Source organism: Symphodus melops, assembly GCF_947650265.1.
Source record: "Symphodus melops genome assembly, chromosome: 16".
Taxonomy (NCBI): domain Eukaryota; kingdom Metazoa; phylum Chordata; class Actinopteri; order Labriformes; family Labridae; genus Symphodus; species Symphodus melops.
The window spans coordinates 1,844,005-1,865,246 of NC_136706.1; the positions used below are offsets into that span (position 1 = coordinate 1,844,005).

The window sequence follows — 21,242 nt, forward strand, 5'->3', positions numbered from 1 at the left end:
GAGGCGTGTGACTGGTACCTCGTGGCAGATATTGGTTGAATTTTTTACAGACTTACATACTTCTACAGATGATAGATTTTCTTTGTACCTTTGTCAGAGCACTTTACTTGACTTACAAATGTCACAGTTAATTCCTCGCTTTTTTTGGACTAGTTGGAATGTTTAAGTTAAATCCTGGTCTACATATTATTGTATTCTTAGCTTTTATATTTAGGAACTTTTTAGTGATTTACTACTTTGTATTTCACATTATATTATTTTGTTAATCACCCTTTTAAACACACACCAAAAAAAGAGCTAAAAAATAATCGATTCCCCTTCGATCACATAACAGAATCGTTTCGATGAACCGACTCATGTATGAACGGCACCTCGCTACCGCGCACGCGCGCACCCTTCTGTTTTGTCGCATGTTCGGTGACGTCAAATAATCGACTCGCTCTGAAGTCTCCGGGGCTGCTGAGGCCTAACGAAGTTTTTTTTTTTTTTTTTTCGCAACGTCTGATCCTAAAAAAAACATTTCCTCTCGATGCCCAGATTTCGGTGGCCGTTTTGACCGGGTCCGAGCCGATGAAGCACTTTACCCTGTGATCGACGCGGAAACGGTTTGGAAACGTTAGCTGAACTAATTGTAGCTTAAAGCTAACTGCCAGCGAGGAAGTGAGCGACGACCAAAAAAACAACATGACATCTCGGAGGTAAGAGGGGCAAACAATGTGTTAGCCGAGCCTGCTGACTTGAACTAAAGTCAGCTGTGTGTTTGGGCTGAAGGTGTGACTGTAAACAGGCGCTGAGTGTCGTGAAGTTTCTGTTTGGAGGGGAAAGTGATGCTAGTGGAAAAGCTAGCTTGATTTTAAACACACCGGTAGGAGACGTTTATGTTTGCAATCACTGACACATTACTGCTCACATTAACGTCAAAGAAACCAACTGCAGTGTGTGTGTAGGGGGGAAGAGGAAGACAAACATGGAGGATACAGCTCTGTATCAGGTCAGCTTTGAATGGCAGAGAAAAGAGAGAGAGAAAAAAAAAAGAGCTGATGCTGCAAAATTTCAAATCACTCTCCAGAGTCAGAGAGAGGCATGATACTTCAACTTTCAACTCTAATGTGAAACTAGTCAAAATAAAACTCTGTCCATACTTATGTTAGCTTTTTATGTAATAATAATAATAATAATAATAATACATTCGTTTTAATATAGCGCTTTTTCTAAATACCCAAAGACAAAAAACAACAACAAAAATCAGTAAACAAAACATAAACTATCAATGTTTAGGTAACTTAATGATATATATTACCAATTGCAATCAACTATTTTCTACAATAAAGTTGTAATAGTTTTTAAACGTTTTTACATTTATTTTTTATTTCCTGTTTAGCTGTATTAACTTTAATAATAAGCTCATTTCCCGATTTATTAACAAAACAGAATAAGATCTCCGGCTGCATCAACCTGAATGCTAGGTCATGTATACACGTCAGTCAGAAAAATAATAATAATTATAATAATAATAATGCGTTTTATTTGTAGAGAATCTCCAAGTGCTGCAGAGTTAAAAGAATGATGTGCTGCTTCAAGTATTTGTTTACACCCCTCGATGACTTTTTGTCATGACACTTCAACGGTTTATTCTTAATCTGCTGATTATCACGTAAACGGGAATATTCCAGTAACTCAGCACTCTGCAGAGCATGTCAACACCTTTTTTACAGAATATTTCCTTAACCAGAATATGGACCCTTAATAGGAAAATGTTGTGCATGCAAACATAGTCAGAGTCTCCTTTTTATACAGCACTTTTAAAACACTTGACTACGAGGCGCTTCACTTATGGAAACAGTCAAACAAGCTGTACAGTGAGAGAAATGGATCGAACAAGGCCAAATTAATAACAGGAGAACATACATGCACAAACGTAGGCACAGGGAAGGATCACTAGGTTACACGAAGGCTCGTCTGTGCTGGTGAGTTTTGAAATGCTTCTTGAAAATGTGAAACGATTCTGCAGATCTGAAGGTTTTTGGGAGTTGAGCACAAAGAAAAAAGCGAAGGCATGATCTGATCACCTTTAGTTTTGTGATTAGAGCGAGGGATTAAAAAAAAAAAAAAAAGAGGCCAAGACGAGATGACGATCCTCGTGTTCTTGTATTTACTTTTTTTCTGCTCTCTTATCCTTTTATCTTCGATTTACTTTTTAAACAAAAAGTCTGATACACCTGTACTGTAGTCTACCTGTGCAAAAGGCAACACACATCTACTCTTCTTAGTTTCCAAAGCTGGTGTGTTAGTTTAGTCTTTATTTTGTGAGTTTCAGTAACTTTGTGACTTTTGCTTACAATCGTTCAGTAAGATAACGCAGCGTACCGTGGCATCAACAAGTCCAGAAGTTGTTGTAATAGAATGAGTTTGTGTGTGTGTTCTGTGCTTTCTCTTCTTGCTACAAGTCCATAAAGACAAAGACACAGTGGTGCATTGTGGGATTGTTTTCACAGAGCGTCGTCAACATGCACAGTGCTTTTTTGTTGCGTTACTGTAAGTCTCTGTGTTGCTGTTAAAGCATCGAGCAGTGAATAAAAGTCATTATGGAGTACATTGGGGGGGGGGGTGCACTGGTATAAAGTGATGCACAGTAAATGGGATTCGCTGTGTATCGTAAACGGGGCACAATGAGGCCAATCATGTTTTTGTGTCTCTTGCAGGTGGTTTCACCCCAACATCACAGGCGTGGAGGCAGAAAACCTGCTGCTGACTCGCGGCGTGGATGGAAGCTTTTTGGCCCGACCCAGTAAGAGTAACCCAGGAGACTTCACCCTGTCAGTGCGGTGAGTAGGACTGAACTTATCCATACCACAGCAACACAGACGGAAAACATAGGTAACCATCACCGGCTCCTCAAATATGAAGCTTTCCTTCCTTCTTTTACTCGTCTGTGATCTTTAACTTTTTATTTTTTGAGATGAGAAAGAAAAAGAAAAAAATCAGCAGTGATTTTTGAATCCCCGGTTGCAGCCGTAATCCGAGCTGTCGGTGAATGTTTCCAGCCTGTTCTGCTTCCCGCAGAGTGCCTCACAAATCAATACATGCAGCTTGAAATGCGCTGAAATATTCACACAGCTTATTGACGTCGGAATAATGAGGATAAAAATAGTTCCCCTGCAGTGAATAGAGCTCCATCTCAAGGCTGCGTGTGTGCTCAGAGATGGTTCAAACCAGCAGCATCCAAACAACCTTTTCACTATTAGAGAAGAAAAAGAAGTCAGTGGTTTTATCTCGGGGGGCGACGTGTCATAAATTATTCAGATGAGTTATCATTAAGTCCGTTCAGCTGATGTTATTTTGGTAACAGGCGTTCAGTCTCTCTGGCACCGTGTTTACTTCCTGTGGAAACAAAACAAGTCACGCTCCTCGTGCGGAGACGTTTCCACGGGGAGACTCTTCCCTCCCTGCCGGGTCAAACCAGCACCCGTCTCTCCCTCTCTCTCTCGCTCGCCCACACTCTCTCTCTCTCTGCTCAACTTTTACAGAAGTCCTTTTCAGTTACAGTGCTCCACATCACCAACAAGTTCTGCTTTTTTTTGTTGGTATTTTCCGATGTAATGGTGGTCACGGACGATGACTCAACACAGTTTAACCGTCTATCTGCTTTGTGTCACATTATCAGACGGTTCATGTCGCTGCCGTTCCCCTGCTTTGTTTTGAATGTATTCCCCTGTCTCTCTTTGTCTCCCACCTCCTGCTATTAATAGAGATGACGACGTTGTTCTTAGTGGTGCATCATGGGACTCTTTGTTAAACTATAAATGTGCTCGTTTTAATCCCAACACGTTGCACTCTGAAATGAGAAGTGTCGGAGTCTAAAAGGACGGCTTCAGTTCGATTGATTCTGTCCCAGTTCAGAAGCTCAGCATGTCGTGCTTTCTGTCACGTCAGCAGATCAAATAAACCAACGAGCCTGAAGGACAAAGATGTTTTCTCCGAGGGTTTGGCTCCAGTGAGACTCGCTAAAAGAACGCACCTTGCTGCTTCCTCACACAGATGACTGTTAGAATATATGAAGTGATGTCACGTGGTCAGCAGGAAGCACACACGGCCTTCTGCTGGTTCTGCATCACATAGTCTGTCAAGAATAGTTTCCGGTGGCTTAGTGGTCAGTTGGCACGTCTCAGGTACAGAGGTTATAGATTTGAAATGATGACATGCTGTAAGTCAAATGTTTAAGTGAACGGGGCGGATAGATTTGGTTCTCAAGGGCACGCCGGCAGTGCTCAAAGAGTGGTCTAGCACCACTCCAGCTATCGCTCTATCCCACATGGGGTACTGGCCCGCCCACACGGGGTACTGGTCCACCCGCATGGGGTACTGGCCCACCCACATGGGGTACTGGTCCACCCACATGAGGTACTGGTCCACCCACATGAGGTACTGGTCCACCCACACAGGGTACTGGCCCACCCACACAGGGTACTGGTCCACCCACATGAGGTACTGGTCCACCCACATGGGGTACTGGCCCACCCATACAAGGTACTGGCCCACCCACACGGGGTACGGGCCCACCCACACGGGGTACAGGCCCACCCACATGGGGTACTGGCCCACCCACACGGGGTACTGGCCCACCCACACGGGGTACTGGTCCACCCACACGGGCCCACCCACACGGGGTACTGGCCCACCCACACGGGGTACTGGCCCACCCACACGGGGTACTGGCCCACCCACACGGGGTACTGGTCCACCCACACGGGCCCACCCACACGGGGTACTGGCCCACCCACACGGGGTACTGGCCCACCCACACGGGGTACTGGCCCACCCACACAGGGTACTGGCCCACCCACACAGGGTACTGGCCCACCCACACGGGGTACTGGTCCACCCACACGGGTTACTGGCCCACCCACACGGGGTACTGGGTTCGTGTCTCTTAAGTCATCGTATTCCTAACTCGTTGTTTTGTCTCCGCAGGCGAAATGGAGCGGTCACCCACATCAAGATCCAGAACACGGGAGACTACTACGACCTGTACGGCGGGGAGAAGTTCGCCACGCTGGCTGAGCTGGTGCAGTATTACATGGAGCATCACGGGCAGCTGAAGGAGAAAAACGGAGACGTCATCGAGCTCAAGTATCCGCTCAACTGTGCGGACCCCACCTCTGAGAGGTGAGGGGCCATGCTGCGTGTGACCTGTTTGAACTTCCATTTATTTCTGACTGCAAACTTTTCTCTATTCAAGTTTTGAGTTTTGTGAAGTTAGTGCCGAACATCCACGACAGTCAAAACGACTTTCCCCTTTTAGATTCTTCGACAGTTTCACCCTCAGCTGCTCGTTAAAGATGTGACGTGTTTTGTGGTACTCGTTGCCAGGTGGTTCCACGGCCACTTGTCGGGACGGGAAGCCGAGAAGCTGCTGACGGAGAAAGGGAAGAACGGCAGCTTCCTGGTGAGAGAGAGTCAGAGTCACCCGGGGGATTTCGTCCTGTCGGTCCGCACGGGAGACGACAAGACGGACAGCAGTGACAGCAAACCTAAAGTCACCCACGTCATGATCCGCTGCCAGGTAAACGCCTCTGGCCCCGCCCACAACACGTCCTCTGTGTGCATCTTTTGATCTGTAGTGCACGCTCTGAATTTTCCTGAAGGTGTGCAACGATTTGTTGAGGTTTCTGCAGATTTTTTTTTTGTTTGTTTTTCAAAATCAAATACGTTCATAATATCCGTTGCTTCCGTCATGTGAGACGGCGGCAGCAGGAGAAATGTCCTCGTTTCCCCGCAGGTTTTTGTGGGCGAGTGCAGCTGTGTGACAATGTGGCTGATATTGATTTCCCGTCATGTTAACACATAATGACTTTTAAACGTCGGTATCATTAAATAAATGGAAGCAGGAGGTCGACAGGCTGGCACCAGACCAGTTCTCCTCCTGCTGCCGGCCGGACTCTGAAGGGCTGAAGCGTGTTTTCAGTTTTCTTATTCTATGACTGATCTACAATTATTATTGTTTATTTCGACACACTCACACATCAAAAATACCTTCTTATATAAAAAGCAGCAGGCTCTTTGTAAAGGGTAGAAACCTTCTTCTCTCTTGATAACTGACCTGTTGCACCAACGTGTCTGGGACTTCTTTTTGTTTCTCTCCTCTCAGCATGACCTGAAGTACGACGTTGGCGGAGGAGAGAAGTTCGACTCCCTCACAGATTTGGTCGAGCACTACAAGAAGAACCCCATGGTGGAGACTCTGGGCACCGTGCTGCAGCTCAAACAGGTCTCCTCCCTCCCGTCAAATATTCACTCTTGTTTCATGTAAGCTAATAAAGTTCTCCTCCTGATTTTGGCTCTTTCGTTGACTTCCTGTTTCTCCTCCCCGCAGCCTCTCAACACTACTCGTATTAACGCCGCAGAGATCGAAAGTCGAGTTCGAGAGCTCAGTAAGCTCGCCGAGGCCACAGACAAGGTTAAGCAGGGCTTCTGGGAGGAGTTTGAGGTGAGCGTGATATTCAGCAGGTGACCTGTCCTGGGTGCTGTGTTTGCTATTCCTCTAAAAAACTGCGTTTAAATCGGATCCTCTCCCCCCTGCCTTCCAGACGTTGCAGCAGCAAGAGTGCAAACTGCTCTACAGCCGAAAAGAGGGCCAGAGAGCAGAGAACAAGAACAAGAACAGATACAAGAACATTCTGCCTTGTGAGAAAAAAAAAAACCTTCTTTCACTACGACAAAGCTAAAAGTTCCCCTTCACAAGCTTCACCCCATCATATTTGTTTCTGTTTGTGTTTGCAGTCGACCACACTCGTGTGGTCCTGTGTGACAGGGACCCAAATGAGCCTGGCTCTGATTACATCAACGCCAATATCATCACGGTAGTATCCGCTGTCATGGTAAACTCACTTCATCCTCTGGGAACACACACACACACGATTAATTCTGTATTCATGAATATCTATAGATGTCGAGCTATAATGGTTAACTTTGTGCTTTTCTTGTGTTTGTGCTGCATTTATTTCTGATGGTACGGAGTATTCAGCCTACTGTCACAGCCGTGTGTCTCTCTCTCTCTCTCTCTCTCTCGTCCTCCCCGTCCCGTCTGTGCGCTCAGCCGGAGCTGGACCAGAAGTGCAACAGCACCAAGGCGAAGAAGAGCTACATCGCGACTCAGGGCTGTCTGCAGAACACCATCAGTGACTTCTGGAGGATGGTGTTTCAGGAGAACTCTCGAGTCATCGTCATGACCACCAAGGAGGTGGAGAGGGGAAAGGTGAGCAGTGACGTGTGCGACAAATACTGAAAACAAGCACAGACAAATAAACCACAACAAACAGTCCCTGCAGTATGACTCACTGTTTATTTCAAGTTTCATTTTAACCTGGATGAAAAGTTCACACTGGAGCTGTGACTCTTTCAAAATGTTCAGTTTGCAGTGCGATCCAGCAGAGGGCGCTCTCATCATAACTTGACTATTGCATGCATTTTTTTTATTATGCACTTTAGGTTGCCGATTCAGAACTGGCCGGGGACTAGAGCTGGAAATTAGCCGCAAAGGCTAAAGCTGCTGCTTCTCATGTAAAAGGGAATTGTCCACGAAATTATAAACTAAACGTTTCCGTACATGAAGACCGTTATGTCGTGGTCAAAGTAACGAGGACGCGATTCAGGACAGAGTCACAGGGAACACAAGATAGTCGCAACACTCCAAGCTAGCTCGCAAATATTTGAGTGTGTTTTCGTCAGCTGGTCCTTTTTGGATTGTAAACTGTTTGTTTCAGGCTCATTATCGATACGGCAAAATGAGGTAATGAGCGGGGGGCTGGGTGGGTACAAAAGTGTTTGAACATTATTGGTCATGTTGGTCTTGTTTAGAAAAATGTTTGCAGGTGTTTTTTTTTTGTTTTTTTTAACGAGTGTGACTGTTTCTGTGTCCGATCAGAGTAAGTGTGTGAAGTACTGGCCCGACATGTCGGCTCTGAAGGAGTACGGAGCGATGCGCGTTCGAAACGTCAAAGAGACGGCTGCACACGACTACATCTTAAGAGAACTCAAACTGTCCAAAGTTGGCCAGGTAAGCCGTTTCAGTTTGTGTATTCATTTAAATGAAAGGGAGTGCTGTTATATAAACATGTTAAAAGACAGCAGATCGTCATATCGGATCCAGTAGATGTCGCCCTTGTGCTCCAGCATGAAACCAAAACAAACTGCTATTTGGCCACGCCCCCTCCATCCACCTTTCCACTCGCAGAGGAGTCATGAATTAGAGCGCGCTGTAATTAAGCATCATAAAGTGACGAGCTGCAGTCACCTGAGGCCTGTGTTGTCGTGTTAGCATGCTAATGTTTAGCTCCACAATGCACATAAATTGTGCATGATATAAAGACACTTAAATGAAATCCAAAAAGGCAGCGAGTAGACTCAGGACAAACTCTTTTATTAGACGCTGATGTATCATTGCAGTGTCCCACTGTAACGTAAGCTAAGAAGTGAATATTAGTTCAATAATATTTGTTCATCCTCTACTGGACTCTCAGACACAGAGATCACACACACACACACACACACACACACACACACACACACACTAAGGAATCAAATGTGGATTCATCTGTAGCTGAAAATAGTCTCCAACAAATGCTGTAAATATATCGTCTGAGTCGTCTTTTTTTAAAGGTACAGAACCCACTGAGCATTTTTTCATATAAGATATGGAGATCTATTTTTACAAGCAATAAGCTTTCAGGCTGAGAGCCAAAGACGGAGGAGGGAAGTCGCCAATATTAAAAAAAAAAAAAAAAAAAAAGGACCAACACATGACTGGTTTTTAGTGTCTTCATGCGAGTTATTAACCGGAACACAAATCTGCATATGTACACAGGGCAACACAGAACGCACAGTGTGGCAGTACCACTTCAGGGCCTGGCCTGACCACGGAGTCCCCACAGACCCCGGCGGTGTCCTCGACTTCCTGGAGGAGGTCAACCTGAAACAGGAGAGCATCCTGGACGCTGGACCTATAGCGGTACACTGCAGGTAAACACACACACACTGGAAACACTATCATGAAGAACAATAAATGAAACACACATCGTTGAACATGGAGGAGACGAGTTCACTCCGAAACTGTGTCACGTGTTCTTCAGTGCAGGGATCGGGCGGACAGGAACGTTTATAGTCATCGACATCCTGATAGACGTGATCAGAGAAAAAGGTGAGTCTGCTCCTCATTTCAAGTGTGTTATATCCAGAAAGAATCTAGACCATGGTCTGTGTACTCATCAACCTCAGCACTGTATGTGCCATGAAGCGAAAGATTTGTGGAAATACGTCTTCAACCAGGGTTGCAGCTGTCACGATAAGGGGCGGCTCTAAAGAGTAGCTCAGTAGGGGTTTAGGTTGGGAACCGGTACAAGTCCTGACATGGACCAAAATATAGAAGTTGGTCTGGAAGCTGGAGGGGTGCCCTTCTTGAGCCGAGGTGCCCTTGAGCAAGGCACTGAAACCTCGGGGGTTAATAGAGTATATATGAAATTTAAAAATAGTACATACATACTCTGATGTTTTTAATCATGTGAAATATTGTCTTCATTGTCAGGGGTGGACTGCGACATCGACGTGCCAAAGACCATCCAGATGGTCCGCTCTCAGCGCTCTGGGATGGTGCAGACGGAGGCTCAGTACAGGTTCATCTACATGGCTGTGCAGCATTACATAGAAACACTGCAGAGACGCATAGAGGAGGAACAGGTGTGCAGCACATTATAAACCCACTGTCTCTACTCTTCCTCTTCTCCTGATCCTCTCTCTAACCTCCCTGTCGTCCCTTCTTCTCTGCAGAAAAGTAAGATTAAAGGACGCGAGTACACCAACATTAAGTACTCTTTGTCGGACCTGACCGGAGGAGAGCAGAGCCCTTTGCCTCCGTGCACTCCTATTCCTACTCCCACCTGCACAGAGTGAGTCACGCTGTTATTGATTAAGTTAAGTTAGACGTTGCATATCGAGCACTTTTTTGATCCTTGAGAAAAAAAATCATGTTAAGGAGATCTATTGTAATCAATCTGGGGTTATCAGATCCTCTCAGCATGGGACAGCTATTGAATAAGGTCGCTAGATGTGTGTCTCAATTATTTAAAACTATTTCATCAGACACTGGCATCAGGAAATTTCCATCCTGAAACCTTTCATTTAAACCGTTATTTGTGGACTACACCCACCGATTTGTATCCTTTTTTAAAAAAACGTCCGACATCGTAACGTTTCATGTGTATCAGCAGAATAGATCTGGTTGATTTAAAAAAAAAAAGTCAACCTGATGCTTTTTTCCAGGATGAGGGATGACAGCTCCAGAGTGTATGAGAACGTCGGCCTGATGCAGCAGCAGAAGAGCTACAGATGAGATTCACCTTTGACACCACAGCTCTATCACTTCCAGGTATGTAAAATAAGGTGCTGCTTCTGTTGAAAACAATTTACCATAAATTAATTCTTTCTTAAAATGATTGATTTAAAAAAAAGGCTCAACATCTTTAAAAGCATTAAGGGAGTTTTAACGGTCTTAAATATAAAAGCTCAACATAAATTGCAGTCACGTGATACTCAACACGCTGTAGTGTCTCCTGATTGTTACTTATAAAAACAAAGGGACAAATAAATAAATAGAGATAGATACTTTATTGATCCCGAGGGAAATTCAAACAGGTGTCATTATAAAAGACTGCTCTGTTAACCCGACCGATCCTGACCTCTGTTGAGGGTTTAACATCTTTCACTGTTTCCATTTTTAATCTACGGCGCCATCTCATTTCTACCTGCAGAGGGCAGGAAGAACGAGTTTAAGAGATGAAAAGGTGCATCGATGTTTTCATTTAAAAATTAAAGGATTCTTTTTTTAGTTGTAATTTTTCTTCAGGCGCATTGTGTAAAAAAAAAAATCATGAAAGAATCCTATCGTGATCCCAGTATCGTGAATCGTTACATCCCTGATGTCGAGCTACCATGACAGACACAAAATGACTATTGTTGCCGTAGAATCACGGGATGCTACGTCAAAGTCCGCTGCATGAGGAAGCGTGAGCTGCTTCTGAAAGCTGCCGTACATCTGCTGTATGTGCTGCTGTGATAAAAACATCAGAGAATCACTCCCATGATTCCCCGCCAGCCTTGACGTAGTCTTTTGTTATTGTTTTGATTGAAAGCTCCCCGGTGGCAGATTTAACATACTGTGCATTTAACAGCACTGCCTTTATGGTTTATTTAAAACATTGCATGTACAAGAAATACTTGGATGCTTTACATTCAGTTTAGGTGAGAAGAAAGACAATAGAACAGATGAAGTCGATAAGGTCTCAGTTTGATATCTGAGGTTTTTAATAAATGTCCTATTCACACAACAACGACGGCACCAACATAAGTCAATACACACAGGAACAAAAAACACAAACTATTACAGAAAACTAAGTTGGTAAAGAATATAAAAACGTCTCGGCTCAGGAGGCAACAAAGTCAAGCAACAAAATAACAAAGAAAACCAGGCCAGAAATATTCCAAATCTTGTTTTTGTGCAGTGAAAGCTGCAGACATGAAAACAGGGAGGATATTTGTGCTGCAGAAAAGGTAAATCAAGAAACGTGCTCCATGTTTTTAAAGCATTACTCTGAGTGTTTTCTTTTTGTCTCCTTCAGGATTTCTTGATACCTGACAGTTTTTGCCAGCCACACCTTGACGCCTGAGACTTGACCGTAATGACATGGAACAAAAAAAACAACACAAACACCCCCTCCTCTCCACAAAAAAAAAAAAAACAACAACCAGAGAGACAAGACTCCAGGGTCCTTCTGTACCCGTGTTTGCCCTCTAGATGAAATCTAAACCACTGTGATCATCAGAAGAGCCTTTGAGAAGCTAACACGAAACTAAAACACACGTTCAGTTCAGCTCTTTGTTAATCTCATCCCAACAAGGGCTGCTAACAGCGAGCGCTCTCCTCAGAGAGGACAGAAACCTACCTAACCTTTTGCTCATCTCTCGTTTCTTTTTTCTATTTCTTTATTTTTTATTAACCAAAGGAAGATTATCTAGGATGTTTATAGACAGAGGTTTTCTGGGGGGAAAAAAGGCTTGTGCCAAAACCATGAATGATTTAATCCACATTTCTCAGCCATTTAAAAGTCTCTATTCGGCCTTGAAAGCAGAGGGAGACGAGACCTTATTTGTGGACTAAAGTCGGGCAAAGTTTCCAGTGATTATTGCCTAGTTTTCACTGTGTTATATAGAATGATGTTTCTGAATGAGGAACTATTGGCATTGTAGTGTAATAACAATATTAACTAATAATTTGTAAACTTAAAAACATGAATTCCTGAAGGGTTTTTTTTTTTTTTGTGCCTCGTAGAGATACTTTATTTTAGGCTGTTCGGCGTGTGAATGACCTTTGTCGTTGTTCAGTGTTTGTTAGTTAACCATTCCTGAGCTCAAGCCGAATGCCCTTACTGCTGCGCTTTTATTTAGCAGCATTAACAGCTACAGTCGAGCCTCGATTCACCGTGTTCTCCGGGGTTTTTGTGTGGATTTGGTTTGCCTGCACTACTCCGTCAAAGTCAGTGTGACGACGTGTTGAGATTTCAGGGGAGTCTGTTGTGTTTCTCGGTTGCAGGCATCGCCACAGACGCACAGCTGCCCCAAAAAACTTTGTTTTTTTTTTTAAGTTTTTTTTTTTATAAAGCGCATATTACTTTTTCTGTCATATTTTTTTCTTTTTTTCCTTAAAGACAATTGCCTTTTGTGTATTGCCATTAACTATTCTGTGCACCATTTGTACTTAATTTTAAGATTTGCTGTTTTATGAAGCAGTCATATTTCCCAGCTTTGGCGATGTAAAAAGTCACTGTTGTGGTTGTAGATGTCGACCCTGTTGATTAAGAAGTTCATACAAACACATTCACTTACACTAATCTCTACAGGTTTACTTTCCTGTTGCTGTTAATCAAACTAAACAATTTAAAAGAAAAGCTTGACATTTTGGGAAATTTGCCTTTTAAATTTACAAACTGTAAAATGAAAGAAACCACTCTTCATTAAAAGTAATGACTGATTAGCATAGCTTAGTACAAAGAATGAGGGGGGTGGGGGAGGAAGCAGCTAGCTTAGCTCTGGGAAATGCAAGGTTCAAGGAAGTCACTGCTCTTGGTCAGAGAAAACTACCTGTCCAACCAACCATCGATATGAGAAAGTACCAAGCGCCCTCAAATATTTGAGGTATTTACACAGCTATAGAGGATTAGCTTAGCTTAATATAGAGACTGAAAACAGAACAGCCTACTAAGGCAAGACTTCAGGAAGTTGTTGTCTCTGCACCAAGAAATAATTCAAACATGTACAGTAGCTCCCTACAACTTCAACTTGAACTTCTAGCTATCAAAAACCATCTTGTATTGAAGAGACGGACTCCAATCTCAAGTCTGTTAGCTAGTAAAGGTGCTTTCTCTGACAGATAGCTTGGCTTAGGGACTGGGATCAGTTGTAAACAGCTTGACTGATTCTGAAGCCTAATGGTTAATTGTGAAGAGAAACAGATAAATGCTAAATATGAAACTGTTGCCTCCAGTTGATTAGCTTAGCTTAGCATGAAGACCCGAAACATCTAGCCTTCCGCTGTTAGCTGAGGAGATTTATATCTTTCCCAAGTTGGTGTGCTAAATATGAAGCTACAATAAGCAGCTGATTAGCCTAGCTTAGTATGACAGATGTAAGAGAAAGCTATAGCTGATTAGCTTAGCATAAAGACTGAATAGCTTGATGCCTAAACTCAAGAAAGTCACTTCTAACCAGCCAGAAATAGTTCCAGTAACTCCCTTTAAATCTGCTACTTGACGCCATTGAAACTACTCATGTTTTTATTTTTTTCCAGTGCTGACGGTGATCTTAGACCTAGCTTTTAGCCTGGAACAGGTTGAACTAGCTAGCCTTGCTCTTCAAATGGTTACCGTAAGACTCTAGGAATTACTTTATTTTGATCTCTCGGCAAAATTCAAGTTAATTTAAGACGGATAAATGTCATGTCTTTGTGGTAGTTATGAAGCTATAACCAGAAGCCAATTAGCCTGGATTAGCATAGAAACTGAAAAAAAATTTTTTCTTCTCCACAAAAACAGAAACGTAAAATTTAGAAATTGTTGCGCAAAACTTCACCTTAAGTGAAGCTAATTAGCTGCTAGCTTTAGCATCATATAAAATGTACAAATGTGATAGTGGTAATGAAGTTAATACCAGCAGCTAATTAGCCTAGCGTAGCATTTCAACTGAAAAAGACTATGCTGGCCGTCTCTGGATCTGTACCAAACGGAAATGTTTGCATAGTTATCCAAAGGTTTTGTTGTCTTTCGACTGCAATGCTAGCTCTTTCCCTCTGTTCCCAGTCTTAATGCTAAGCTAGTTGGCATGCTACATCTAGACTGTCAAGTGTTGTCATGTGTGAGATACTGTATTTTCTCGTACTCTCTGCACAAATTTCCAAAAATGTCAAACTCCAGCCTGACATTCAGCTGCAGTACGCTCATGAACACTTCATTTCAAACGTGCAATTATTTCTTTTGTGAAGCCTTTCCATCTTCTGCCAGCTGGCTGACCATCACTACGCCTTGAGGAACTGCGATCTTGCAATTGAACTTACTGTAACAATGCTGACACGAAAACTAAAAGAAAAAGAGGAAGAAGCGGTTGTGCCGCTTGCCTTGAGGATTAACCACTGATCCAGGATTGAAACGCCTCTTCCTTTTAGCATTAAAAAACCATCAGGAATCAGTATATATATATATATATTTTTTTTTTTTTCTCGGGGGCTGCTTCCTCCCCAGCGGTGGACTCTTGTTAAAACCCGGCTGCTGCTGCTTCACGGAAAGTGTTCTTTGATTCGTCTCCTCCCGGGTGAACACCATCCATTGACTGAGTTTTGAGATCTTCTGTACTTTGTTGTACTGTATGCAGTTTTATCGTCAAACGGATGTAATTCTTTGTCTAATGTTTCGTGGAGTGCTTGTTTGTGCTGTTCTTTTTCTGTCCCGTGTGTGTGTGTGTGTGTATGTGTGTGTGTGTGCGGGCAAATGTGTGTATGTCTTGTACACTTCGTTTTTTTGTTTTCTTCCCTGATGATAAAACTGCTTTCCATTAATCATGTAAGCAATTTAGATGCATAGACGTGCCTTCTATGCATATGCCTATGTGTATGTGATAGCTATTAATAAAACAACACAGTGCTCTTTAGTTTCACCGCCATTCAAGAACCTGTAACACTTTAATGTGAATAATTTCAACCTGAACAAACAAAAAAAGGAAAAAAAACGGTGATCGCAATGCAAACAAACTATATTTTTAACATGTTTATTGTACATGAATACCTGGTAGAGGAGAATGTACCTACTAAAACATATCTACTTGCCAATAAGATATACTGTATGTATATTCCTACAGCTTTCTCTCTGTGACACAGGGAGGGACCTCTCTCAAAGCTTAAGAGGTTTATTGTATGACTTTCAAAGCAGTTAACCTTGTTAACTAAACTCAATAACAATAAACGGCAACACATGCCTCATTAAGATACATTACCTTTTTGTGTTTTTTTTTTTTCTTATTTGTACAATGTGCTTGGTCTCAGCTTGAATGAACTGAACATCAACGTTGAAATAGTTTAGTGTCTTAACGGACTCAAAGTTCTCAGGTGAATTTTAAATTGTTTTGTTTTGGAGAGAAATGAAATGCACACGTATCTGTGGACATGTGTGAATGCTCTCTCTCGGTTTAACCTGCAGAGTGTGAGCTCTCAGGTTGTCCCCTAATAATCGTTGTACGGTGCGAGCGCACAAATCGTACATCTCATTTCAAGACATGATGGCAGATTATTTTTTCTTTTAACATGCAGGCCTTAATTTGAGTTTTTTTTATAGATTTCCCTGTGACTGAAAATATGTATAAAGAGGTTGTTTTTTTTTACATTAAATTTAACCAATATGATTGTTAAGAATTGCAGTGTACAGGTGTGCTTAAACTAAATTGTGTCACCTGATTTATTCTATTCAACATCTATTTGACTCCCTCAACAGAACTGTTTTTGCTTTTTTGGTCTTAATTGCATTAAAAATCCTCGGGGACCTTTAAGCTCCACACAGTGATCAGAATCAGTTAATCGTAATCCTGTTTGCCTCGTGGGACGGCGAAGCGGACACCAGCTCAGGGCTTAATGAGGGTAACCAAATTTAGCAAAGAAGAAAAGAGGGAAGCAGAGACACCGGAGGAATAATGCCATTTCACTCCATTTGTTGCTGAACTGAAGAGACGGCAACTTTTTTTTTCGTCTTTAATTAAATCACATTTCCGTCCTTTTGTGCTCGATGATGCAGCCTAAAATATGATGGACGCAGTTTCTCCTCATATTAGCGGAATCCTCCTCCTCTCATACTTCCGGTGCATATTTCCCATCAGGTCCCGAGCGTCTTCCAGAATTTGTTCCGTCATAATTCTCCTGTGCAGAATAGTTAATATATGGTAATGGATTTATATATACCCAACTGAAGTGAATTAATTAGAATTGTGTGGGAAGACAGGATGCTTTAAAGTACATTTCTAACGCGTATCCATACAGGGAAATATGTTTAATATATAAACCCATCAGCTAGCAGGTTAACAAAACCCTCCAGAGAAAAGCTCATTTGCTTAAAGGCCACACTAAAACCATGTACCCGAACAACACGGCTAAGATTACAACTGTTAAAGTTCACCAATAGTGGAAGGTTTTGCATACAACCTTAAAAATATGATAGATAGATACTTTATTGATCCCGAGGGAAATTCAAGATGTCTTCCGAATTCAGGGAAAATCTCACGTGAGTCCTTCAAATCTGGGATCTGAAGGAGGCAGTAAAATTGTTGTTCTAAATGGTTTTTCTGTGATTGTGAATTTCTTGTTTTAGTGACTTTTAAATTTTCTGTTTTAAAATGTCTAATTTCGTTCTGATGCCTTTGATGTGTAAAGCACTTTGAATTGCCTCGTTGTTGAAATGACTGGAATCAATGGCTGCTCTACCTTTTTGCATGCAGGTAAGTACCCTGACCCTGTATGGACATGAAGTTTGGGGCCCATTTGCACTGTTGAGAGAGATCTGGGAGGGAGGCAAGGGGAGGGTGGGATCTGTTCACGTTGTGTTTTATATCATCTAGATGAGCAGCAGCAAGTCCTGTTGTGACAAGTCAGCCAGGCCGAGAACCTTCGACCCAGGACAGAAACTCCTGGTGTTCCTACCTGGTGATAGAAGTGTGCTGGACTCTCTGGTGACCTGGTAGACCATGATCTGAGATGTCCGAGCTTCAGGTAAGATCTGTAATTCAGAGTTTTTCCACGAGAATCCTGGGAGAACAAATATTGTTGAACATGACATTGTTGTGTGAGAAGGTGCAAAGATGAGAGGTGTAAAAAAATGAAGTTCCAGGATCCCTGAGCGGCTGCTGGCCTCACTGAGGAGGGAGGTTGACCTGATGCTGTCCCTGGGGTTCGAGGTTTTAAAGAGCGAGTGGTGTAACCCAGTTCTACCCATCCCAAAGGATGGAGGCGTAAGGTTCTGCACTGATTTCAGGTACCCTAATTCATTTCATCATCTTGATTTAAAGTTATATTAAATTGACATCTTTTATATTGCCTAGTTCTTATTATTTGGTTTTCTATTTTGGCCGGTATAATCTGTAATCACCCTTTCACAGTAATTCAGCCTCGACTTTTAAACCTTCCTTATTTGTCTTACTATTTGTATACATCCTGGCGCCAAACCCTCTCTACTGCCTACCTACCACAGAGATGCCTTGCTTCGGAAACAGGGAAATACGTCTTTGAACCCTCTTTCTGTCCTTCTCAGTCTTCTTGGAGTTCAAGCTTCACCACACTCAGGACGAAGCCCTCAGCCAAACCGCTGCTGAAGCTCGTTCCACGCCACCGACAAAGATACAAGTCGATGGGTAGTGACATCCCCGCGGTGCACACACACACACACACACACACACACACACACACACCCAAACACACTTCCAGGCATCTTGTTCACATGGCGAGAACAAGCAGCATCTGGAAGGTTTCTGTAAAAGAATTCATACCCAGGGTTATTAATGACATACTCACTACAGACATGTACGAGTGAATGCAGACAGACACACACACACACACACACACACACACACACACACACACAATATCTACACACTAGTGACCTTCAGCTCCCAGCAGGCATTGGCGATGGATTTGGCATTTATCCGTCGCCTCTCTACTTTTTCTCTCCTGTTACGACGTAAATCTGTCGGCATGTGAAACTTAAACAGTTCATTATAAACACACACACATGCAGAAAGCATGTCTCCTGATATACATCAAATCTCCTGATATACATCAATTTTTTTTTTCTAGAGGCTCATTTCCACAACAGGAAAACAGGAGGTTTCATATTTAAGAAGATTGGCTAACACACTTTCCAATTTTAATCTCATATATTAGTTTTACTGCAGATTAGGGAAACACCTTTTTGATTCTCCAAACGCACATTTACTTCTACCTTTCCCACTTCTAATGTGGAGTTTCTTCTGAAGCCTAAATTCTTCTTCACGTCTCTCCTCAGTTGGACGTGGATTAACGTTAATCTGCCAGTCTGTTAAAACTGAATTCAGCCGCCTGAGCATGCTCACTCTGTTCCTCTCTATAATTACACACTTACAGCTCGTTACTGTTGGATGGGATCTCGTGGGGCGACCATTCGGCCTTCCTCTCCACTGACTACTGTACAAACACAACTCTGGTTATTGTCCCCAAAGCACTTCTGCTCCATTTGCAAATCTCATTCCATCACGTCACGTAACCACCACCAGACTCTTCTTACATGGTGTTCAAATGAATGGAGACAGACAGGCAGGCGAGCGCAGAGGTGCTCCTCGGCCTATTCTCTGCCTCGGATTATGTAATGAGTGATGTGTTTACATAACGGTTGTTTAATTATGTAAAAATGTGAGGAGAGAATCAGACTCTGAACATCCTAAAGCTAAAAGTTGGACTTTCATGAGCAAACTCATGTGTGGTCAGTCTGCAGCGAAAAATGTAGTTTTACAATATAAAAAGGTAAGAGTTTTGTTTACTTGCTGTTTAAGACTTAAAATATTTTTACAAAGGACATCCGGGAAATAACAATTTTTTTAAAATAATATTATCGCTTATCCTGAATCAATTTCTGTTCATTGGTTTGAGGGAAAAGCGATATTTTACCTGTTATCAGAGAGAGAGGCAGAGAGAGAGAGAGAGAGAGAGAGAGAGAGAGAGAGAGAGAGAGAGAGAAGAGAGAGAGAGAGAGAGAGAGAGAGAGAGAGAGAGAGAGAGAGAGAGAGAGAGAGATGAGAGAGAGAGAGAGAGAGAGAGAGAGAGAGAGAGAGAGAGAGAGAGAGAGAATTCTTCATTTCAGACATCTTGGGTTCGGTCACATCAGATGACTCTTCGTGTCTTTAGGCTCAACATCTTATTTTGGCATTTTGTCAAACTCGAGTCAGCCTTGATTTTTTGCAAATCTTCAATGTGGGCTGAACGTTTGGACAATTAAATGTGTGCAAGGGGAGCCTGTGGCACATCATAAGAACATTTCAAGGAAGCAGCCACTAGAGGGCGACAGCAGGCCGGACTCAGCTGCTGACTTTATGTTACTGTCAGTTTTTATAATTTTGCTGAAGCTCTCAGCAGACAGAAACGGCTCCTGTGGAAATCTAAGACGCTCCCCAGACGCTGAGGCGAGCAAACATAAATGATTGTTCCACATGTCAGAGAAACATGAAACACATGTGACGCTCTGTGACCGAGCTGATTGCTCCAGTGGCCGCTCATGTCAAATGGCTTAAGGTTAACCGTTGGCTTCGTTTTTACTGAATAACAGAATTACATAATCACCACGGCCTCTAATTGCACAGTGCAGCAGGCCTATTGGATTTGTATTGTATTGCACATAATAAGTGCAGCTGTTTAGCTTCAGGGAAAATAAAGGGGGCCAAAAATAGATGTATTAGAAAGTATTCCCATATGGTGCATGAATGTGAGGCCGTTTGCAGCTCGTGCAGACGGTCAGAGAGGCAGGAGGATGCAGACCAGTGGAACAATGTGAAACAGAAAAATCAGCTTTTTTTTTTTTTTTTAAAGATGTGATTGTAGAAAATGTTTCACTCAGGCAGAAGCAACACCCAAACTTTTAAGAGTCTTCTAATAAATTTAATACGTTTGATCAGAAGAATAACGACAGTAGAGGTTGGCACTCGGAGACCTTCGGTGGGCGCCAAAGTACACCAGACCAAATTCACATAATGTAGCTTTAAAGCGGTCGAGTTGACTTGAGAACATAAGATACCACCGAGCTTCATGAGACCATCATACTTGTTCTTAAAGGAGCAATATGTAACTCTGACCCCTGGTGTTTAAAATGGGTACTGCAGTCCAAAATCCAAAACTGAGCCGTCCTCCCTCTGTCCCCCTCCTCCTCCTCCTCCTCCTCCTCCTCCTCCTCCTCCTCCTGAAATCCGATGCACGCCAGTTCCAGTTTGCGTGCATTGAAGCTTCAGCACTTCACCGTGACGCGTTTCCTCACTGTCGAGCGATATAGTTCGGTTATTTTACGATTTAATTCAGTAGATGTGTCACCGATCGCTCCTTTAAAGGCGCAGTATTAAAAGGGTAACACAAGACGTGATTGGATGTTTTTAACACCTGTATTGATCACTGAGAGATGCACAACGGGAAAGACGTGCGGGGGGGGAAAAGTGCCACCGGTCGGATTCGAACCCGTCACGCCCGCCTGGAGAATTACAGCCTCCGTTCATGAGGCGCCAGACTTAAAGATCTGAATGTACTTTAGTTTATATTTTCTAGCCGAGCTGAGCTGCAGTGTTAAGTGACAGTGATCTCTATTTAAGCTGTTTTTTTTTAATTATAGTTGACTGTGCCAGCAATAGTGGCATCCCCATTACGTCTTCTGATGATGAGATGAGAGAGGACAGATTTAGTTAAAGAGAGAGAGAGAGAGAGGGGGAGGGAGAGAGAGAGGGAGGGAGGCGGAGCGAGGCTTTACTACAGTGTATGTGTGTGTCGAGGAGGTCGACAGTGAGGAGGAGGAGCGGAGAGGATGCTGGATGCTGAGACGGAGGTGCTGCTGTTTCACTTTGTGTCACGCTGAAGCCGAGCCGAACAACAACACGTCTGA

General features: G+C 43.0%; 1 protein-coding gene across 2 annotated transcripts; it reads left to right on the plus strand.

Annotated features, from left to right (window-relative positions):
• Nucleotides 1-387: 387 nt before the first annotated feature.
• ptpn11a (protein tyrosine phosphatase non-receptor type 11a) lies at nt 388-15,585 on the plus strand. 2 transcript variants are annotated; one of them, XR_013780809.1, is made up of 17 exons: nt 388-698; nt 2,703-2,825; nt 4,972-5,166; nt 5,371-5,563; nt 6,149-6,268; nt 6,374-6,487; nt 6,588-6,684; nt 6,781-6,878; nt 7,097-7,255; nt 7,925-8,056; nt 8,864-9,018; nt 9,129-9,196; nt 9,581-9,732; nt 9,823-9,941; nt 10,315-10,420; nt 11,553-11,601; nt 11,670-15,585. XR_013780809.1 is itself a non-coding variant. In XM_079363938.1 (16 exons), exons 1-15 carry the CDS (start codon nt 685-687, stop codon nt 10,382-10,384), a joined length of 1,809 nt encoding a protein of 602 aa, XP_079220064.1. In that variant the 5' UTR covers nt 388-684; the 3' UTR covers nt 10,385-10,420; nt 11,670-15,585. The 2 variants fall into 2 exon arrangements, 1 of the variants encoding a protein (XP_079220064.1); XM_079363938.1 differs by lacking the exon at nt 11,553-11,601.
• Nucleotides 15,586-21,242: the final 5,657 nt, after the last annotated feature.

Bases quoted from the DNA above. Each gene is read 5' to 3' on its own strand.
- ptpn11a (XM_079363938.1), top strand. The intron at 6,879-7,096 runs GTAAACTCACTT...CTGTGCGCTCAG, and splicing joins CGGTAGTATCCGCTGTCATG to CCGGAGCTGGACCAGAAGTG. The intron at 9,197-9,580 runs GTGAGTCTGCTC...CTTCATTGTCAG, and splicing joins AGACGTGATCAGAGAAAAAG to GGGTGGACTGCGACATCGAC.